Source organism: Micromys minutus (assembly GCF_963924665.1).
Source record: "Micromys minutus genome assembly, chromosome: 13".
In the NCBI taxonomy this organism is placed as follows: domain Eukaryota; kingdom Metazoa; phylum Chordata; class Mammalia; order Rodentia; family Muridae; genus Micromys; species Micromys minutus.
This window is the reverse complement of record NC_137982.1, coordinates 45826551-45848755: the sequence shown is the minus strand read 5'-3', so window position 1 is coordinate 45848755 and position 22205 is coordinate 45826551. Positions and strand designations below refer to the sequence as shown.

The following is a 22205-nucleotide window of genomic DNA, read 5'->3' as shown; positions in this document are numbered from 1 at the left end:
TTGTTTGTTACTAAGTCATTTAAGCTTAAGTTCCTGTCTCAGTAGATACAGGCAGATCATTCTGGTCTGATTCCTGAAATTGTACTCATACATGCAGGCAAAAGACTTACAATTATGAAATATAAATAAGATGTTTTTTAAAAAAAGAAAATTTTGCTTACATAAAAGATTTTTACCATACTGTTGTAACTCATTTTTGTGGCTTGGTTTGATTTGTGTGATGTGAGATGGTGAAAGGTAGGATTTGGGGATTTTTTTTTTTTTTTTCTTTTTTGACTCAACATAGCTTTTAAGAGTAGAAAAATGAAGCTCATGTACAATGTGTCCTAGATTTATTGGGCTATAATCCATTTTCTGTAACTACTACTATCCATGTAGAGTATGTTTTGGAAACATTTATCTAGAAGATTAGCCAGAGTTGTAAAGGGTATATTCTACAACTACTAGTGAAATCAGATATTTTTGATATAAAATTATAGAACCAACTTTGGAAAAGATAATTTCTTCTCCCACTGAAATGTAGTTAAGACTGAAGCCTTTATACAAGTTAAGTGATCTTATGTGTGTAACTATTTGTGGACTTAATTCTTTACTATTGCGTTATATGTTTACTATTTGACTGATAACTACCCTATCATAATTATTGCTTTTTATAGTGGGTCTTGATATAATAATATCCTATTTTTATAAATTCTAAAGCTTGATTATTGTCATTTAGGATTAGCTTGCTTATTCTTGGGTATTGGCCATTTATAAATCTTAAAACCAACCCCCCCCCCACTCCTCTTATTCAAACCCTGCTGAGATTTTGGTTGTGACTGACCTTGATTTGAAAGATACTACTTGGTGCAGATCTACTATTTCACTGGCTTTTATAGTGTGTGGATATGATATAGTTCACATTTGTCTAGACCTTTAAAGTTATTTGTGGATATATACTTTTGGTCTGGGGTTTAAGTTTCTTGTTTTCAAATGTATGCATGTTTTTTTAAGTATTTGTCTTAGTATGACAACGGCATTGGGTAGTTAGACAGCAGGGATATAATGGACTAAATGGGGAAGCTAAAGTTTTAAAGTAAGGATGTGAATTAACCTCTCAGGAAAACTGACTAAAGACAAAGAAAAAACTAGAAATATTACTAATTTAAAGAGGAAATCTCCCTGGATCTAATGGACATAGAAAAAAGTGAGAAAATGTTATTAATATTTAGGCCAGTGTGTTTGAAAGCATAAATGGAAAAATTCCTGGAAAATAAAACTAATATAAATGTTTTAATCTGTATCTATTTAAAGATACTGGATTTATGACTTAAAACTTCCTACAGAGAAAACCCCAGGCTCATATAGCTTCACTGGTGAGTTCTTTGAAATATTTAAGGAAGAATTAATACACCTTTTTTTCTTGTAAAGATTTATTATTTATGTATATGAGTGTATTGCCTGCATATATATATGCACCACATGCATGCTGATGTGCCTGCAGAAGCCAGAAGAGGGCACCAGACTCCCTTGGACTGGAATTGTAGATGCTTGTGAATTTGTGGGTGTTAGGAATTGAACCTGTGTCCTCTGGAAGAACAGCAAGTGATCTTAACCACTGAACCGACTCTCTAGCCCTAATGCCAGCCTTTACATGGATTCTTTTAGAACATAAAGACATCCATATCAGGCTCCTGTCAGCAAGCACTTCTTGGGTTTGGTCTGTGCATATGGGACGGATCCCCAGGTGGAACAGTCTTTGCTCCACTCTGTGTTCCTGTATTTTCTCCCATAAATATTTTGTTCTCCCTTCTAAGAAGGACTGAAACATTTAGATTTTGGTCTTTCTTTTCAGCTTCATATGGTCTGTGAATTATATCTTGGGTGTTCCGAGCTTTTGGGCTAGTATCTGCTTATCAGTGAGTTCATACCATATGTGTTTTTTTGTTTTTTTTTTTTTTTTTTTTTTTTTTTTGTGTGTGTGTGTGTCTGGGTTACCTCACGAAGGATGATATTTTTTAGTTCCTTCTATTTGCCTAAGAATTTCATGAAGTCATTGTTTTTAATATCTGACTAGTACTCCTTTGTGTAAATGTACCAGATTTTCTGTATCCATTCCTCTGCTAAAAGACTTCTGGGTTCTTTCCGACTTCTTGCTATTACAAAAAAGGCTGCTATGAACTTAGTGGAGCATGTGTCTTTGTTATATGTTAGAGCATCTTTTGGTGCCCAAGACTGGTATAGCTGGGTCCTCAGGTAGCACTGTGTCCAATTTCCTGAGGAACCACCAGACTGGTTCCAGAGTGATATTGATGTCTCCTGAGAGGCTCTGCCAGAGCCTTACTGATAAACGTTAGGATGCTTGTGGTTAACCATCAGACTGAACACTGGGTCCCCAATGGAGGAATTAGAGAAAGGACGGAAGGAGTTGAAGGGGTTTGCACCCTTATAGAAAGAACAACAGTATCAACCAACCAGAGCTCCCAGGGACTAAACTACCAACCAAAGAGCACACATGGGGGCACCCATGGCTCCAGCTGCATATGTGACAGAGGATGGCATTGTCTGGCATCAACAGGAAGAGAGGCCCTTGCTCCTGTGAAGGCTCATTTCCCCAATGTAGGGGAATGCCAGGGTGGTGAGGTGGGAGTGGGTGGGTGGGAAGGGGAGTATCCTCATACAAACAGGGAGAAGGAGTATGGGAGAAGGGGGGAACTGGAAAGATAACATTTGAAATGTAAATACACAAACTGTCCAACAACAACAACAAAAAAAAAGAACACATTCCAACTTAGATTATAAAACTACCACAAAATAACATAGTATTTCTGATGAACATGAATGTAAAACTAATTCCAAACAAAATATTAGCAACTAAAATCAGGCTATTTATATCTTCAAGATGGGATTGTTCCAAACATTCTACTTGGTTTATCGAGTGAGAATAATTCATTGTGATTGACCACATTAAAAATAAATAAATTTGAAGGGGGAAACAGGATGAGTTAGAGGGAGTTAAGGGAAGGGTGATGTAAATACAGTATTTGTGGTCAAATTCTCAAAAGAATCAAATTAAAAATAAACACAAGAGTTAGGCATGGTGTTAATCCTGGCACTTGGGTGACAGGCAGATTGCCTGAGTTCCAGGCCAGCATGTCTAGATTGTGACACTCTGTCTTGAAAAAAAGAAAGAAAAGAAAAATATATATACACTTAAGAAAATAAGTAAATAAAAGAAATTGTCAGCATCAGGAACCCAAAACTGACTGTCTAGAGTCTACATGAGACCTTGACTCAAAAACAAAAACCAAAATGATACTTTCTAGAACAGTCGATACTGAGGGCCAGACATTATTTTTCTTTTTATAAGATTTTTATTGATTATTTGAGACTTAAATACAGCATGAACCCAGATCACACTTCCTAGTCTTCCCAGGTTTACTCCCCACCTTTGTGACCCACCCTCCCTATAAAAAAGAAAAAGAAAAATACCCCTCCAATTTGTGTTACTTATATACTCACTGGAGCATGCTCAAACCCAATGATGGTCAGTCTTAAAACTGAGTCCTTCTCCAGCTGTAGAGAGCTACTCTTCAGCATCCTTATCACATTTTTAAGAATTCTCAATGGCTTATGCTCTAAGATTAAGAAACGACAAATGGGATCTCATGAAATTGCAAAGCTTTTGTAAGGCTAAGGATACTGTCAAGAGGACAAACCAGCAACCAACAGATTGGGGAAAGATCTTTACCAATTCTACATCTGATAGAGGGCTAGTATCCAATATATACAAAGAACTAAAGAAGTAAGTTAAACTCTAGAGAATCAAATAATCCTATTTTAGAAATGGGGTACAGAGCTATACAAAGAATTCTCAACTGAGAAATATGGAATGGCTGAGAAGCACCTAAAGAAATGCTCACATCCCTAGTCATTAGGGAAACGCAAATCAAAACAACACTGAGATTCCACCTCACACCAGTCAGAATGGCTAAGATCAAAAACCAAGATGACAGCAGATGCTGGCGAGGATGTGGAGAAAAAAACACTCCTTCACTGTTGGTGGGATTGTAAACTGGTGCAACCACTCTGGAAGTCAGTCTGGCAGTTTCTCAGAAAATTGGACACAGTACTACCTGAAGACCCAGCTATACCACTCCTGGGCATATACCCAAAAGAAGCATCAGCATCTAACAGGGACACATGCTCTACCATGTTCATAGCAGCCTTATTTATAATAGACTAAAGCTGGAAAGAACCCAGATGTTCTTCAACAGAGGAATGGATACAGAAAATGTGGTACATTTACACAATGGAGTACTACTCAGCTATTAAAAGCAATGACTTCATGAAATACCTAGGCAAATGGATGGAACTTGAAGTTATTATCTTGAGTGAGGTAACCCAGTCACAAAAGAACACACATGGTATGCACTCACTTATAAGTGGATACTAGCCCAAAAAGCTTGAATACCCATGAAACAATTCACACAACTTAGAAGCTCAAAGAGAAGGCCAGAAGGTGGATTTCTCATTCCTTCTTAGAAGGGAGAACAAAAAGTTTAAGGGAGGAAATAAAGGGACAAATAGAGAATCAGGGATTGGAGAAAAGATCCAGAAATTCTTAGATGCTTTACCAGAGTCATACTGATACAGAGGAGGATGCTCGAAGCTAACTAGCAGACTGAACACAAGGACTCCAGTGAAGGGGCTAGAGAAGGACTGAAGGAGCTGACAGGCCTGCAGCCCCATGGGAAGAACAACATTATCAACTAACCAAACCCTCCACAGCTCCCGGGGACCAAAACACCAACCAATGAGTTCGTACAGAGAGATCCATTGCCCAGGTGCATATGCAGCAGAGGATAGCATTCTCTGGCATCAATGGGAGGAGAGGCCTTTGGTCCAGTGAAGGCTGGGTTTCCCAAGTGTAGGGGAATGCCAAGGCAGCATGGTAGGAGAGGGAGGTTGGGAAAGGGGGCATCTTCATGGAGGCAGTGGGAGGGGCTGGAGAGATGGGACTGGGAGAAGGGAACATCTGACATGTAAATGTAGAGAATATCTATTAAAAATGCAATTGTTCTGTTTTATGACTAATCATTTGTGATTACTTTGTAACTTAGTTCATCATAGGTATATGTGTAAGGTGTGTGTGTGTGTGTGTGTGTGTGTGTGTGTGTGTGTGTGTGTGAGAAAGAGAGAGAGAGAGAGACTCTCATTACTATCTCCTATTTTGAGAATTCACTGATGTTTATAAAGTGTATACTCCATGGATAAAAAGATATTGTAATGAATTCCTAATAAGTATTAGATAGAATTCCCATCATTTAAAAAGAAAAGGATTCTCTTCCATGGCTTCCTATTTAGGCTGTTAACTTTTGGGGACAGAATGGTAGGGTAAGGTATAGACCTTCTATGTCTGAACTGAGTTTGCAGTCATCAATACCACAGCAAAAGTAGCTTCCTCTCCCTTTCCAGCAGGAACATGGGTCATGGAATTCCACATCATCTCTGGTGAGGGAACCTAAATTTCTATTTTTTAACTTTATTGATTCCTTGTGTGTTTCACATTATGCACTCTAATCCTACTCGTCTCCGTTTTTTTTCATATCTAACCTTTGCCCTTACAGTATCCCTCAGAAGAAAAACAAAACATAGTATCTTGTTTCAGAAGCTACAGTGTGTCACTATGTGTATCACTATACCCTTTTATCTACACATCTTTACTTGCAAATGTTCATTCCAATGAGTCATTGATCTGGTTTGAGGACTCTGGCTTCTGCTACACTGTCAATACTGGGTTTTCACTGGTACTCCTGTGAAATTTCATCTGGGCCTGAGTGGTAGCTGCGTTGGTCAGCCCCACCACCTCTCCTGCTACCCCACCACCAATGCATGCACATTACCAAGAGCATCTCTCCAGCAGTGTCCAGCTAGCTCATCTAATACAACCAGCAACTAGCAGAACCAGGTCTCATACCCTCCTGGATAGCTCACACACCCCCAAGCCACCAGAACCAGTTCAAATATACTGCCCAGTCAAAGTGCAGGGCCCTCCCTCCAGTGCTACAGCTGGCGAGTGGTGGGGATAGCTATCTTCAGAGCCATAGCCAGTGAGGGTTTATAGTCCAAACTGGGGATGTCTGCATAGTCTTTTAAGTGGTAATATGAGCCACAGACATAGACATTGACCCCTGATGCTGCCTGGCCACAGACCCAGACATGGCCCTCAGCAGCCGCATAGGTTGGGACTTCACCATAGCTTTAGGTGGGAGAGCAGGCTACTCACAGCAGACTGTTCCTCTTCACTCTCTAGTTTGGCCTCTCTTCATAATGCTCAAACTGTTCTGCTTGTTTTTCCCATCTATCTGCCACGTATTTGTACATGTAGTGGCTTGGCGGCAGGTGGGCCTCTGGGTTTTCTCTGCCCTACTGTGCTTGTTGCATGGCAAGGGAAACTGTCTTACTTAACACTGTGTGTCTAAACAATCTGCCATATCTACTGCTTTTCTGAGAGTGATGTATTTGTTTTCTGATTTTTTAAATCATTTTTTTTGTTAGATATTCTATGATTTTACATTTCAAATGTTATCCCATTCCCTCCTCCCCCTCCCCTTGCTTCCATGAAGGTGCTTCCACTCCCACCTCAGTGCCTTGGCATTCCCCTACACTGAGAAAACGAGCCTTCACTGGACCAAAGGTCTCTCCTCCCATTGATGCCAGACAATGCTATCCTCTGCTATATATGCAGTTGGAGCCACAGGTCCCATGTGTACCCATTGGTTGGTGTTTTAGTCCCTGAATGCTCAGGGTGCGGGGGTTATGGTTGGTTGATATTGTTCTTTCCATGGAATGTATTTTTTTTTTAACTGTACTATCAATTTCTATAAAGTTGTGCAAGAACCTATATAGGTCCCAAATGTTCTTTCTGAAGTCTACAGTAAAAGCTGCTGGCATAATAAAAACTAATATTCCCTTTTTTGCTTTCATTCTTTAAGAACATACAAGTAAAAGTTTCTCCATAAGCTGCCTGAATATGAGTCATAGTGGGTTGAATATAAGAAGCAAATATGAAAATTCAGCCATCTTATTCTGTTGAGCTATACATTAGTTTTGCAAGCAAAAATTATCTTTTCACCTCACTGTATCTCTAGCTCAAAAAATTTTTAAGAAGCTTAAAAGGATGTGTTACTGAGATAAGTCATACGTATACAGAAATGTTCCAAACCAAGTTGTTACAAAACAATAGAGTATACAGGTCAAGAAGTTAACATAGTACAGTAAGACAGTTTGTCTGTTTCTTGATGAATAAACCTCCACACGGGAGTTTTGAATGGCCTCTTTCATCATGATGATTAGACTAACCTAGAATGACCTGAGTAGTAGCGTTTGAAGACCAAGCAAGTTCTACATGACCAGGCAGAGGGTGTAAGACTTGTGACATAACCTTGTGTCATTTCCACAGCACTGCTAGTTGAAATAATTATAAACCCACCTCAAGTCAAGGGAAGTAACATAAACTTATAAAAGAGGAGCACTGCAAAGAATTTGCAGCCGTATTTTAACAACTTTCAAAAGGAGTTTGATGAACTAAAATTATATTGTATACATTAGGTTGTTTTTACTATGTAAAGCTGTAATTATTAAAACAAAACTTGTTTAGTCAACATTTTGTGCTGTAACCATTTTATTACTAAAGTGAAAGTCTTTTTGGTACTGGAGGAAGTCATCAAGTGACAGTTGCTCTATGACCCTCATCTCATGCTCCCTGCCTGCCTAAGAAATAATTTTTAGACCATCAATATTTACCTCCTTTTTTTCTTTTTGGTTTTCGATTTCCAAGATACTTTTCTTTTGCTTTTTCTTTCTCTTCCCTTCCCAACCCTCCAACAGAGTTTCTCTGTGTAGCCTTGGCTGTCATTTAACTTATTTAGAGACCCACCTGCCTCTGCCTCCCAAGTGCTGGGATTAAATGTGTGCACTAACATATCTAACAAGATATTTTCTCTTAATTTTCTTGTAGTTTAAGTTTTATTGCTCATTTTGCTGCTGCTGCTGCTTTGAGCTCCCAGACTCTCTGATGTTGTATCTTGCTAATTTAAAAAATAAAACAAAACTCAGCTGTTACTAAATAAAACATTTCTTCTGTTTTTTTCTTAATTTTTAAATTTATTTCATGGAAGCAAGTTCTCACTTATAGTCTGGGCAGGCCCAAATTTACTAGGTAGTCCAGGCTGGCCTTGAAGATATGGCCAGTTCTGCTGTCCCAGCCTCCTAGGTGCAGGTGTAGAATATAATTTGAAATCTGAGATTGTGATGCCTCCAGCACTTCTTTTATTATCCAGGATCCTTTTAGCTATCTTGGGTCCTTTGTGCTCTTATACAATTGAAGTTTTGTTTTGTTTTGTTTTTTCCAGTTTCTTTGAAGAATTCTGTTGCCATTTCTATGGTGACTACATTGAAACTATAGATTGCTTTTGGCCGGACTGCCATTACCACAGTTACTACAGTATTCGACCAATCCATGCATGATGCAGGAGAACTTCCCATTCTCTAATATCTTCAGTTTAAGTTTTATTATATATGTCTTTCGCTTGATTGGTTAGGGTTATCTCAAGATATTTTATTTTAGTTTTTAAGGCTGTTTTCCAAGGTACTGTTTCCCTAATTTCTTTTGCAGTCTGTCATTTGTATATAGGAAGGCTACTGATTTTTGCATTTTAATTTTATATCCTGCTACCTCGCTGAATGTATTTATCAGCTGTAAATTTTCTGGTGGAAGTTTTTTAGGGTGAGCTATATATTCTGCAAATACATATATCCAGAATGCATTCTGCACATGTGTCTGTGTGTGTTCTAGGATGAAAGAATCTGACGTTTTTCCCAATTTGTATCTCCCTTGACCTCCTTCTGTTATTTGCTCTAGCTATAGTGTTGAATAGGTATAGAAAGATGGGCATACTTTTTTGTTCCTGACTTTTGTAAATACTCTTTGTTTTACTGCGTTTAGATTGATATGGCTGTGGGCCTGTTTGAAATGGCTTTTATTATGTTGAGGTATGTCCTTTGTATTCTTAGTCTCTCCAGAACTTGTATTATGAGAGGATGTTGTAGTTTTCAAAGGCCTTTTCTGCATCTAAATAGATGATTATGTAGTTTTTGTCTTTCAGTCTGTTTATGTGTAGATTATGTTGATCAGTTTACATATGTTGCACTATCCCTGCATCTCTGGAATAGAGCTAACTTGATCATGTGAACAATTTTTGATGTTTTCTTATATTCAGTTTGCTAGTATTTTGTTGAAAAATTTTGTATCTATATTCATAAGGGATAAGGCTGTTTAGTTTTCTTTTTTGTGAGATCTTTGTGTGGTTTTGGTGTCAGGGTAATAGTGGCCTCATAAAAAGAATTAGGAAATCTTTAGTTCCTGTATTGTGGAATAATTTGAAGAGTGTTGGTGTTAATTCTTTGATGATCTGGTAGAATTCTTTGTTGAATCCATCTGGCCTTGGGCTTTTTGTTATTGTTTTTAGAGTTTAATTACTGTTTCTATTTTATTAGGGGTAATGGGTCTGTTTAAATGATCAATGTTTAACTTGGCCAGGTCATATACATCAAGAAATCTATCTTTTTCTTTTATTTTCTTTTCCTTCAGATTGTTGGGCTGAGATTTTTTTAAGCCTGTCCTAATGATTCTCTTGAGTTCTCTTGCTGCCTGTTGTGGTGATGTCCCCCTTTCATCTTTAGTTTATCGTGACTTCTCGCTGTCTCTTAATTAACTGGCCAACGGTGGGATTGATCTCTAGGCGAATGTTCAACTGTTTTATATGAAGCACTTGAACATCAGGTTATATGTCTGTAAGAGACACTAGAAAAGACTCTCACCTTCTCTGCTGGGAGAAGATGTACCTAGAGGCCAGAATATAGTTTTATATCCTATTTCCCTTTTGAGAGTTTTTTATAGTACTTTGCCCACATGAAAAAGTAGTAAGAGTGTGCTTATAATAAATTGGTGTTTTAGAAGGATATTCAGGTGAGACATATTTAGCCAAAAGATTAAAAAAAAAAAAAAAAAAACTCATACTCTGCAAGAATTTCAGAATAGATCTTGCTTTATGACTTCCACAACTCTGTAGTCTGACCCTTGGAAGGCTGCTTAGTGTGTGGAATTTGTTCTTTTTGAATGACTTTTACACTGTTGCACAAAAATAGCCCAGTGGTGTGTCCTAACCCTTTTCTATAGCAGAGATTTTTGCATATTTTATGTATCTCTATCATAGTTGAAGATTGTTGACCCACCTTGTAGCCCATGAAGCTAAGTCTCTGCAGATCAAAGGATATTCCAAAAACCTGTGTGGGGAGCAAGGAGGACCCCAGGCATTTGAGCTCAAGAGTGGTGCAAAAAAAAAAAAAAAGTCTTATTTTTATTACTAAATTAAGAAAAGCATGAGGTGATTCTTAGCTTAATCAAAAACTACTACAGTGAGGAAATACACCTGGTCTTCGATTTTACCATCTTTGGTCACATGAAAAAGCCAAGAATATTCTTCCCAGGGTTTTGCCTTTTCCAGAGATAGTGTGGGCGTTCCCTCCAGGGCATTCCCTCCTTGTTCGTGCCTTCAGGTACCTTGAATCATCATAGATTCTGCATTTTTTCTAGAAAGACACCATGTGGGAACAATATTCTGCACTCTGCCCCATCCATAGTTTACAGGAAGTTCACGGGTTTTTTACATGGGCTCTCACAGAAGACAGGGTTAAAAATGTCAGCAGAAGTGTTTGGTGGAAATCGGATCTTCGGATTTATATTCGAAATTGTTCTTCATTCAGAAACACCATAAAACACTTGATTCTTGGTTTGTGCTTTGTTACAGATAATACAAGGACCTGTGGAATATGAGTGATGACAAACCCTTTCTATGCACTGCCCCTGGGTGTGGCCAGGTAACATATCCATTACTTAGAATAATCTTGTATGTTTCTTTTCATTAAATCATTGCTAGAATATATTGTCATTAAGGTTTTACTGCAGTGACTTTTCTTTAAGATTAGAGTTAAGATAAAAACAAAATAGAAAAGTATTTAGAAATTCCTTAATAATCTAGTTCTATAAAAGACAGTGCGGTATTATTGAAGTTGTTTGTCGTATAATAAAGGTCAAAACCACAGATAGAAACCGAGGGTTTAAAAGTACATTACTTGATCTACATTCATTAAAAATTAAGCTACCTACTTGGAAATTAAAAATATATTACTGTATTTTAGAAATTATTTTGGCTATTTGAACTCTTATAAAACTAGCTAATACCTACCTCAGACATATCACTAATCTATTAATGTTTTGAAGTTTAACATCTTTAAAGCATGCGTGGAAAGCATCGTCAGAAGATATTTTAATTTTTAATAGTCATTAAATTATTAATCTAATACTATTATCACAATTCTAATCTTTTAACTATAGGCACTAAAAAGAAGCTATTTTTAGATGTATTTATTTATTTTTATATAAGTATGTTGTAGCTAACAAGCCAGAAGAGGGCATCAGACCCCATTTCACATGGTTATGAGCCACCTTGTGGTTGCTGGGAATTGAACTCAGGACCTCTGGAATTGCTGCCAGTGAGTCCTCTTAACCATATAGCCATCTCTCCAGCCTGAAAATTTGATTTTTAATGTGTAGTAAACTTACAGACACTTAAATACAGAGTATAAGTCAGAGCCATTAAAGTGCTTCATTGATTTTCATTTACTTTTAGTTGGTATTTTAAATTAAAATATAATCGACATATAGAAAACTGCACTGTAAGTCATAGATTGGTGTTTTGGGGTTTTTCTTATTTTACAGTTACTGATTTTGCTCACAGTGTGTGGGTTGTGTGTGTGTGTTTGTGTATGTTTGTGCATATGCCACTTAAGCTGTGTAGAGGTCAGAGGACAACTTACAGGAGTTAGTTCCCTCTTTTCATATCTGATGGGGTTTGAGGGGATCAAGCTCAATTCATTAGGCATAGAAGTAAGTACCTTTACCTGCTGAGGTTATCACCTTACTTAATGTTATAATTTATCATATACACATGTACTTATAGACTTGTTGCCACAGTCATGATAGTGTACATAACTCATCACCCCAAAAGTTTCCTTGTACCTATTTGTAGGTTCTCTTCCCTTTGTCAACTACTGTTGCCTTCCATTGCCGTAAACTTGTTTGTACTCTCCAGATTTCTTATAAGTTGGTTCATGGAATGTGTAAATTTTTCTGTATTCTTTCATAACAAAATATAAAATTTCTCAATTGTCTTTATCTACTTCATATGAGTATTAACTAATACTACAAATTAGGTACTAGGAAATTTATAAAGAAAATGCTGATTATATAACAGGGATGCTGTGATTTGATCAGACCCCCCACCAGAAATTTATGTATTGAAAACTTAACCTATAAAGAAATAGGTTAAAGTACTTGAAGCCAGAGCCTTTGGAAAGTGTTTAGGCCCACAACTTTAGATCTTGCAACCTCCAGAGTAGTGAGCTAAATAAGCCTTTTTCCTTTATTTGGATAAATTTATTCCATAGTTGATCCAGCATCTGGTTTATGTTCAAATTTAGTTATCACAGATAAATGAGTAAAGTTTACATACAAGTCTTTATGTGTATGAATGCTGTGGTTTCTGTTGAATTACTACCCAGAGTATAATGGTGAACTCATGTGATTAGATCCCTCCATATCCTTTTAGGAAATTACAGATTGCTTTCTAAAATAGATGAGACACTTTTGTTTCCATCAGTAACTTATAAGAGTTTTCATTCTTTTTATTTGACTCTTTTGTACATAGGTTGGTATCTTATTGTACTGTCTCGTTTCTTTACAACTAGTGAAAAAGAGCTGCTTTTCTAAGATGTCTTTCTCAGCCATTTGTACACCTTCATTCTGTGAAGGTGAAATTTTTTATCAACTCTTTTTCTCTGCTTTTAAAAATTCAGTTGTCAGAGGTTTAGGGATATATCTCAGTGGTGAACTGCTTACTTAGCGTGAAGTTCATTTAGTTCCTTGTACCATAAGAAAGGGTGGTGTGAAACTGGATGTTATTTTTATTTAATTTTTATGATATGTGTATGGATGTTTTTTCTGAATGTAAGTCTGCACCATGTTCATACCTAGTGCTTGCAGAGGTAGGAAGAGGGTGTCAGATCACCCAGTAACTGGAGTTACAGATGGTTAGTCACCATGAGGGTGCTGGGAACAGAACCTGGATTCTCTGGAAGAGCATCAATTGTTATTAATCAGTGAGACTTTTTTTAGCCCCTTATTTTACTTTGTATTTATCATTATTGTAGTACTACATAATATAGTATCAATATGTAGGAAGTACATGTATCATGTATATGTGTGGAAGTTAGGACATAAGGACTTGGTGTCTCTTTCTCCCGGTTTGTGCTTTCTGGAGATGGAATTCATTTCATAGCAAATTCTTTTGTATACATTGAGCTATCTTTATCTCCCCTGCCCAGATGCATTTGAAGTAACTTGGTGATGAAGTGTGTTTCTGGTAAGGTGACAATTGGACCAAATTTGACAACTGGACAAGTGAAAAAAAAAAAAATAGAAAGAAAATATCTGTTCTATTGTGGTTGAGATGTAAGATGATCAATGAGGGGCTCAGAGATAGGAAAAATCTTATCTGTAGTATTTTGTGGACATGATTAGGTATGTGGGTTTATTCACAGGACAATATGAAGCAAGAAAATTAGAAGATAATAATGGTCAAGATGAAAGATGGACACAACAGAAACTGACTTTTATATCTAATTTAGAGCTGTAGTTTACATACATTTTTAAAAAGTTAAGACTAAAAAGTAAAATCTTAAATTCTTTGAAACTAAAATTAGAGTATGATTTTAGTTTCCACTGACTAGATTTACACTCTGATAGACCAAATTTACTTTTATTTTTGGATTTGGTACAAAGTTAAATAAGGAAGAGATCTGGGTAATTATTGATTTCATGTGCCTGTCTGTGGGTGGGCACCTGCATGCATGTCATAGTGTATATGTGGAGGTCAGAGGACAGTTTATAGGAGTCAGTCTATACTGGCTGTTTGTGTCAACTTGACACAAGCTGGAGTTATCACAGAGAAAGGAGCCTCAGTTGAGGAAATGCCTCCATGAGATCCAGCTGTAAGGCATTTTCTCAACTAGTGATCAAGGGGGGAGGGCCCAGCCCACTGTGGGTGGAGCCATCCCTGGCACAGCCCATTGTGGGTGGTGCCATCCCTGGGCTGGTAGACCTGGGTTCTATAAGAAAGCAAGCTGAGCAAGCCAGGGGAAGCAAGCCAGTAAGTAACTTCCCTCCATGGCCTCTGCATCAGCTCTGCTTCCTGACCTGCTTGGGTTCCAGTCCTGACTTCCTTTGGTGATGAACAGCATGTGGAAGTGTAAGCTGGATAAACCCTTTCCTCCCCAACTTGCTTCTAGGTCATGATGTTTTGTGCAGGAATAGAAACCCTGACTAACACACAGTCTCTTCTAGCATATGGGTGCTCAGTATAGAACTCTGGTTGTCAGGCTTTGCAGCAAAGACTTCTCTGGTGATTCATAATGTTAGACTGTTTTCTTCCATGTTCAGTTAACCTTGTTTCTTAGAGCTGTATATCAAGGGAAGTACTAAACAAGACAGTATATCAGGTAGGCAGAAGCTAAAGCAAAACTTAACTACTCAGATCACAATCCAAGGAAAGAAGAGAACCCTGTCCCCTTCAAGATCATACCCCAAATGGCTGACGGACCTCTCCAGGCCTACATATGATTCGGGCTCCACTACTCTCAATGCTACCACCCTGGGAAGAATCTTCTGAATTTTTTAGGGATATTGGAGCTTTAAACCATAACTACTGATAGTGCATTGCTTCTAGAAGCAGTCTTTGAAAGGTAACCACTTTTGTCATATTTTTTTTATAAGGTATTCTTGGAAACTTGGCCTCAAATAAGCCCTCACTTTTTTTTTCTTTTTGCTTAAAATAGAATGGTTGTTGTTATTTTGTGTGATCCCATATGTATGTATATGTGTGCCAGGGGTGGAAGGATTGTGTTGGGTATTAATGCAGTGCCCACAGAAGCCAAAAACCTGCATTGGAGTTGGATTTAGAGCTAGTCTAATCCATCCAACATGCAAGGAACCAAACTCAGTCTTCCCCAAGAGCATTAAGCACTTTTTAAATTTATGTGTATTAGTGGTTTGTCAGTGTGTTTGACTGTGAACCACTTGTGTGCCTGGTCGTCAAGGCAGTCAGAAGAAAGAACTGTAGTTATAAATGATTGTGAGCTGCCCCGTGAATGATGAGAATCAAACTTGGGTTTTCTGTAAGTGTATCAAGTGGTCTTTACAACTGAGCCATCTCTTCAGCCCCAGCATTAAGTATCTCCACCCCTTACCCCCAGTTTTTAGACAGGATCTTTATATCTATCTATCTATCTATCTATCTATCTATCTATCTATCTATCTATCTATCTATCTATCTATCTATCTATCTATCACCTTGTCTGGAACTCATTCTATAGACCTGACTGGCTTCAAAGTCAACAGAGATCCACTTACCTCTGCCTCTAAGTTGTGGGATTAAAGGCGTGTGTCACAACTGTTATACTAATACATGGTATTTTGTTAGAAAAAGGACTGAAGAAGCTGAAGGGGTTTTCAAACACATAGGAAGAACAGCAGTATCAACCAGCCAGACCACTCCAGAGCTCCTAGAGACTAAACCACTAATCAAAGTACACATGGAGGGAACCATGGCTCCAGCAGCATAAGTAGCAGAGGATGACCTTATCAGAGAATATCCAATAAAAACGATTTAAAAAAAAAAAAAAAGAAACTTAAAAAGAATCAGAGTAAAAAGGCAAAGTTTCTTGTTAATACAAATTTTCTCAGATAATTTCTCAAGCTCAGATTAACCTGTGTCCTTCACATTAAAAATATGTTGCTATCTTTGTAGCTAATGGTTAATTTGATCTTTGGACATTGTATGAGACTATAAATACATAACACTCATATTTCTAGCTAATCATTCCTTTTCTCTGAAGTCAGTTTACCTTCATTTTCACATTATACAGCACAGCAGATAATGTTATTTTATAGAACATTTGGTTGGTTGATTAGGCTTTTTTATTGTTGCTGCTGATGTGTATCAAACCTAAGGCTTTGTACGTGTCACTGTCCACTAGTCTATGCTTTCAGCTCTGATTGCTCCTCGGCATACGTGGCTAAACTAATCTAAGAAGAGAGCACTAACTGAATAGAAATTCTAAGTGAGATTTCCTGAGTTTTTACCTTTTAGTTTTGACAAGTTGACTTTAAGAGTGTCACTTAACAGCAAGATACTTTATAATCAAATGCTTTAATAATTGCCTTTTATAGAAAAGTAACATTGGGAGGTTTTCTGGAACTTAAAATGAATCTTACGTGAATATCCCTTTAATGTGGAATGTAAGGCATGACAGTGACAATTTTAATACAAGGACAAAAAACAACAGAGTGAATGAGCTTTGTAATGTGTCCATTGTTTGAGAGCTTTGTTTCTAAAGGTGCTTGTCAACATGCCATTACTAATTTGACCACATTTGGGGAGGACTTTGCAAGGGTAAAGTAATAGGAAGATAGACTGAGTGGGGAAAGTGGGATTGTCCTTGCAGTGTCCACAGGGGAGTGGACAGTTAATGAAGGAGTAAACCAAGGGACAGGTGCACTGACAGTTTCTCCATATGGATATGTAAACAGGTTCTGAAGAAGTACTAGTGATTCTCATCAAATAGTGGGTAACTTTAAGTTGGTGTTTTAAGTAAATTGATTGTCTTCTACCTTTTACAGATGCTAAGAATCTAAGAAGTTTGGGGTTTTTTTCTCCCACTAATTTTTATGTAATGCTTAAAGCCTATTTGAAGGTCATAGGAAGTGCTCATCTTCCTTAGAAGGGCAGAAGATAATAGTAATAGACCCAATAAGGAACATTCAGAGTACCATGGACACTGACAAGAGGTCTTTTAACTTGAAGCTGGAGGGCCGGAGAAAGGGCTCAAGGAGTTCAGAGTGATTCTGCTCTGCCAGAGGACTGGAGACTCTGTGGACTCCAGTATTATTCTTATTTTTATAAGCATTTTCAGACACTCACATGAATAAAAATAACACCTTTTTAAAAATTGAAGTTGGGATTCTTGTGCTGGACATAGGATGCTAGTAGGTACTAGGTATCAGACTTCTCAACAGCTACACTAAAATTTCAACAGTCCTTTTTGTAAAGTAGTAAAAACGAGTAAAGGTTAATTTAACTTCTGAACCAGGAAATGGGCAAAATAAATGAGTGGTTTCCTATTTTGGGAACAGTGGTTCTTGATGAGGAGCTCTTTCTAAGGTTGATTTCCAGTAAGAATTAAAACAATGTGTTTGTCATAATCATAAGTATCACTGGTCGCATGTGGTCCTTACCAGTGTAAGGTGAGAAAAGGCTTGAGAAATAGCTGTGAACATACATTCATCTTAATATGAGTTAGGAGTTTAAAACTCACTTTTCTAGGTTAAAGCAGTTTAAAATAAATTGAATTATTGTATTGTGATTACTGTTTCTTTGCTAGACTATAACAAAAATTCTTCACTATGGTAATAAAAGCCAGACTTCTTACTTTTTTTTCTTTCCTTCTTTTTAATTGAGACAGGGTCTTACTATATAGTCCTGGCTGACCTGGAAATCTCTATGTAGATCAGGCTAGCCTCAAATTTACAGAGATCTGCCTTTCTAGTACTGGGATTAAAGGTGTGCACCACCACATCTAACCTCAGATTAATTTCTTAATTTGTACAAGAGTCATTTTTAGAATATTCTCAGTTAAAAAGTGGTAAGTAACCTTACATCTAAGTAAATACGGTATTTTCTTGAAGTCTTTGAACATGAAGTACATTTTTCTCTGATATAATGAAAGGATAGTAGTCCATTTTATTAATTTTTTTTGCCTTAGATTTTATTTTTAAGTCTCTCAGATGAGTTACATACTATCATTTCTTATTCTTCAATAGTGAGTTTCTCTGATTATTTGAAAACTACTATGTCTTTGTGTGCTAACAGTAGATGGATTGTCTTATAGTTTATAAGCTGGTATTTCACTGCTAATGGTGGTTTTACATGTTGTGGAAATTTATATCCTTTATCAGTTTTCTTTGATCAAATTTAAAATCTTAACTGTATTTTAAAACTTTTTGCCACAGCGTTTTACCAACGAGGATCATTTGGCTGTCCATAAACATAAACATGAGATGACACTGAAATTTGGTCCAGCACGTAATGACAGTGTCATTGTGGCTGGTTAGTATATATTTTTATTAATGGCTTATATAATATTTCACCCAGAATGTGCACAATTTTGTGTATTCTCTGTAAATACTATAGTCTGGTGATAGTCCAATTGCTTCATTTACAGTAAATGTTGGCAACATGTATTTACCCATTACATTTCTATATGTTCTTTTGATCATTCATTTCACTTTTTTGTGTGCTTTTCAAATACCCACTTGAAGTTGCTTTTATGGAAGTTAATTAGAACCCTTGGAGCATTCATGCTTTTTACAAAGTATGTTTAACTGATAACTGAACTCATTTAGTGTTTCTTTCATTTGTCATATACCTGGTTTTCAAAACTTTGTGAGCATAGTGAATGATCAAGTACTTCCTAAGCTTGGTCATTATAATTTTGTTTAAAAATGTTTCAAATGAAATTTTTTATTATTAAAATACTCTAAAGCTGGGATGTAGATGTATAGTGCTTGCCTGGCATTCACAAGGCTCAGGTTTTAATCCCCAGCACTGCAAAATAAAATAAAATGTTCTTCACAAAGAAAACCTCAATTCAGTTAGTGTGTGTGTATTTGTGTGTATGTGTGTGCGTGTGTGCCTACCCTATAACCATATGGTATCACCCTGAGCATATCATTGTTTTTTATATGTAAAAAGAGGAACCCAATTCATGTGTTAGCTTGCCGTCACTCTATCCTATATTAGCTGTTTTCTTTTATGTTTTATATGTAAACACATAACCTATGTACTTGAATAATATATACTATGCACGAGTTCAGTATATTTGTTTCTTTTCTAAATATTGTGTTATTTGTCAGATTTTATATATATTTTAGCTCTCTGTCAGAACTACAAATATACATGTCATAAATATAGAATCTAGAGTTGTTTTTTGAAGCTTATGTTATCCTATCTGTAGTTCTAGAAATTAACTAGAATACTGAAAATATGAATACTTTTAAAATCATACCTTACTCTAAACACCATATGCAGTGCTTTGGAGAGATGTTAAGGCAGTTTCAGGTGGCTCCTCCTGTGCTTTAATACCGTAATTTTTGTTATGAATAAATGAGAGGGAGCAAAAAGTTGGTGATTTATTAGAAAGACAACCTATTAAGAGGAACTTTGCATGTCTTCAGTACTGTAAGTAAAAGGACACGGAACAGAGTGAGGTGTGCACGTCTTGGCATGTGTGAATAATAAGGAGGACCACAAGACAGTAAAGAACTGTAATTAAGGAAAAGTAAAAACTACCTAGAAAGTGTTTTCCTGGGTCTGAAGATCTTTGTTTCCTTCTCTGTAAACTTTGATCTCAAGAATGTTTTTAACTTAGTTACTAGATGTAACTTTTAGTACAGGATAAAAATAAGACATGTTCAATCACAGCATTTTTACTAACATTGAACTAGTCTAATATAGCTGTAAATAGAATGCATGATGATCAGTATAAGCAATCTGCACGTTAACCAATTGTGCCTGTGATGACTTTTCTCAAATCTGATGGTACCAGTAATCATCCATAAAAGTGATGTGGGCTGTGCATTTTCTGGATGTTTTCCTTTCTAATGTAAGTTGTGTTCATCCCTGATCAGCTTATACAAATCTTTTGGGTATGAACAGTAGTCACATTTATATTTGACTAATTTGGATTAAAATAGACTTAAGCTAATATGTATACTCAAAACCCCTTATTAAAATATTGTTTTGTAAGTCTTTAGGGCTAAAAATTAGGGTATAGGTTAAAGATTAAATAAAGTGTAAAATTATGATTTAAGTGGATCCTGCAGTAATTCTGATGTTGTTTTCACTAAGATAAGCCTACCTTATGTATAGCATGTCTGATAAGTGAATTATTTCTGCTAAAAATATTTATAGGCAGTACATGTGAGGAGCAAGATGAAATAATAATACCCACTGTAGAAACTTAGTAATTAACAAATATATGACCCTCAGCTAAACAGATTTTATCTTAAACCAGTGCTGTACTAAATAGACTAGATTCTATGTATAACCTCTAAAATTGCTGCCCTAAAATGCATAAATTGTGAAAATATTTAATGTAGTACCAACTCTATTGTAAACAAATATCCCTCAAATTAGTAAGACTAAATTGGATAGACTTGTAAATTTTGTGTCAGTCATCCATTTGTTCTGCATACATGAATACTCAGTAGAATGTTAATATACATGTCAGTGAGTATATATTCAGATATAGTTAAAGTAGTTTAGGTTGTAAGAAAGTTGTTCTCATCATTAAATTAGGCTGAACTACTTTTAGGGGTGGGAACTTTTGCTTTCGCTTTACCCTCCTTTCAGTGTTTTGATTTAAAAATATATATTAAGCTTGACTTCATAATACTTTGTGAACAGATAGTGAATGTACAAATGTTAAAATATTTATTTGCTTTATTTAGTTTTCCCTTAATTATATGCATCTAACAATCAAAATTTTTAATGATATAGCTTTGAAAAATTCTTATCACTTTGTTACTTAATGGTAATTATTTCTCCAAACATGCTTATTTCACTCGTGTATTACTATACACTAAACATAAAAGAACTTTGAGGTTGGCAAAATATCTTGATGAAAAATACAACCTAACAAATTTTGTTTTAAAGAAAAGCATCTCTTTAAAGAGAGAAATAACACTCGACTGTCCAGTGCCACTGATTTGTTAATTTACTAGCAGCGTTTTAAAATCTTAACATAATGGTTTATATTTGTATGCTTATTTCTTGACATTTATTTCAGATCAGACTCCAACGCCAACAAGATTCCTAAAAAACTGTGAAGAAGTGGGTTTGTTTAATGAGTTGGCAAGTCCATTTGAGAATGAATTCAAGAAGGCTTCAGAAGATGACATTAAAAAAGTATGTTGTTTTGAGAGAGGGAGCACCTTCATAGAAACAAGTGGAGGGGGAGGGAGGATGGGAGCAGGGGAGGGGCTAACATTTGAAATGTAAATACAGAGAATACCCAATAAAATACTTTTAAAAAATATTTTAAAAAGTATGTTGTTAACCATGAAATTATAAAAAGAATACCTTTATTAGGAATACAATGATTGTTTTCACTTCCTAGTTTCTCAATTTAAACATTTTGTTGGCCATTTTTTAAACTGTTTACAAAGTTTCTTTATTGTTTGTACTAGATGCCTCTAGATTTGTCCCCTCTTGCAACACCCATCATAAGAAGCAAAATTGAGGAACCTTGTGTTGTAGAGACGACTCACCAGGATAGCCCTTTACCTCACCCCGAGTCTACCACCAGTGATGAAAAGGTTAGGACTATGTAAACGATAACCTTTCAGAAAATTACTTTTAAATTAAATGTCTTTATTTATTGCTTATATTTGTGGGTGTGCATGGCATGTGGAGGTCAGAGGACAACTTGAAGGTCCGAGGTATGGAGCTCAGGTTTTCAGGCTTGGTGGTAAGCACCTTTATCTTCTGTGCTATTTCACTGTTTCCAAACTTGGTTATTTTTAATCTGTATGAAACATTAAGGTATTAAATTTTATATAATTAAGTGTAATATTATAGGTTTTATATATAAAAACCTGTGTGACTACTTTAGGAAAATTCCATCTTCATAGATAATTATTTTTATTAAACTATGGATATTAAAAGAGAGGACAACAGCTTATTTAGAAAAAAGTATTATTTGAAGATATGAAGAATATATACAGCTAAAACAGGATATCCAAGAGTAAGTGATTATTACTCCAGTATATAGTTCATGTCAACAATGAGTGATATACTTCCTTAAGTACATTAGTAACTTAGATTTCCTGGGTTCTAGTTAAGTGTTGAGTTACATTATGATGTGTTTTTCATTTTTCACTTGAAAAACACATAAAATGAGCAGATTTATATAGGAACACAATGTCT

General features: G+C 36.2%; 1 protein-coding gene across 8 annotated transcripts in view; it reads left to right on the top strand.

The window, feature by feature from the left end:
* ATF2 (activating transcription factor 2) overlaps positions 1-22205 on the top strand; it is a 71647-nt gene that overhangs the window by 20316 nt on the left and 29126 nt on the right. For 5 of the 8 annotated variants that reach the window (XM_080927445.1, XM_080927443.1, XM_080927449.1 and 2 more), the window contains 4 exons: positions 10854-10923; positions 18230-18326; positions 21067-21185; positions 21467-21595. In XM_080927445.1, the coding sequence (XP_080783571.1) occupies positions 10876-10923; positions 18230-18326; positions 21067-21185; positions 21467-21595 (393 nt within the window). In that variant the 5' untranslated portion in view covers positions 10854-10875. Of the gene's footprint in view, positions 1-1293; positions 1356-10853; positions 10924-18229; positions 18327-21066; positions 21186-21466; positions 21596-22205 lie in introns of all 8 variants that reach the window. The other 3 variants (XM_080927448.1, XM_080927447.1, XM_080927444.1) reach the window with 2 other exon arrangements.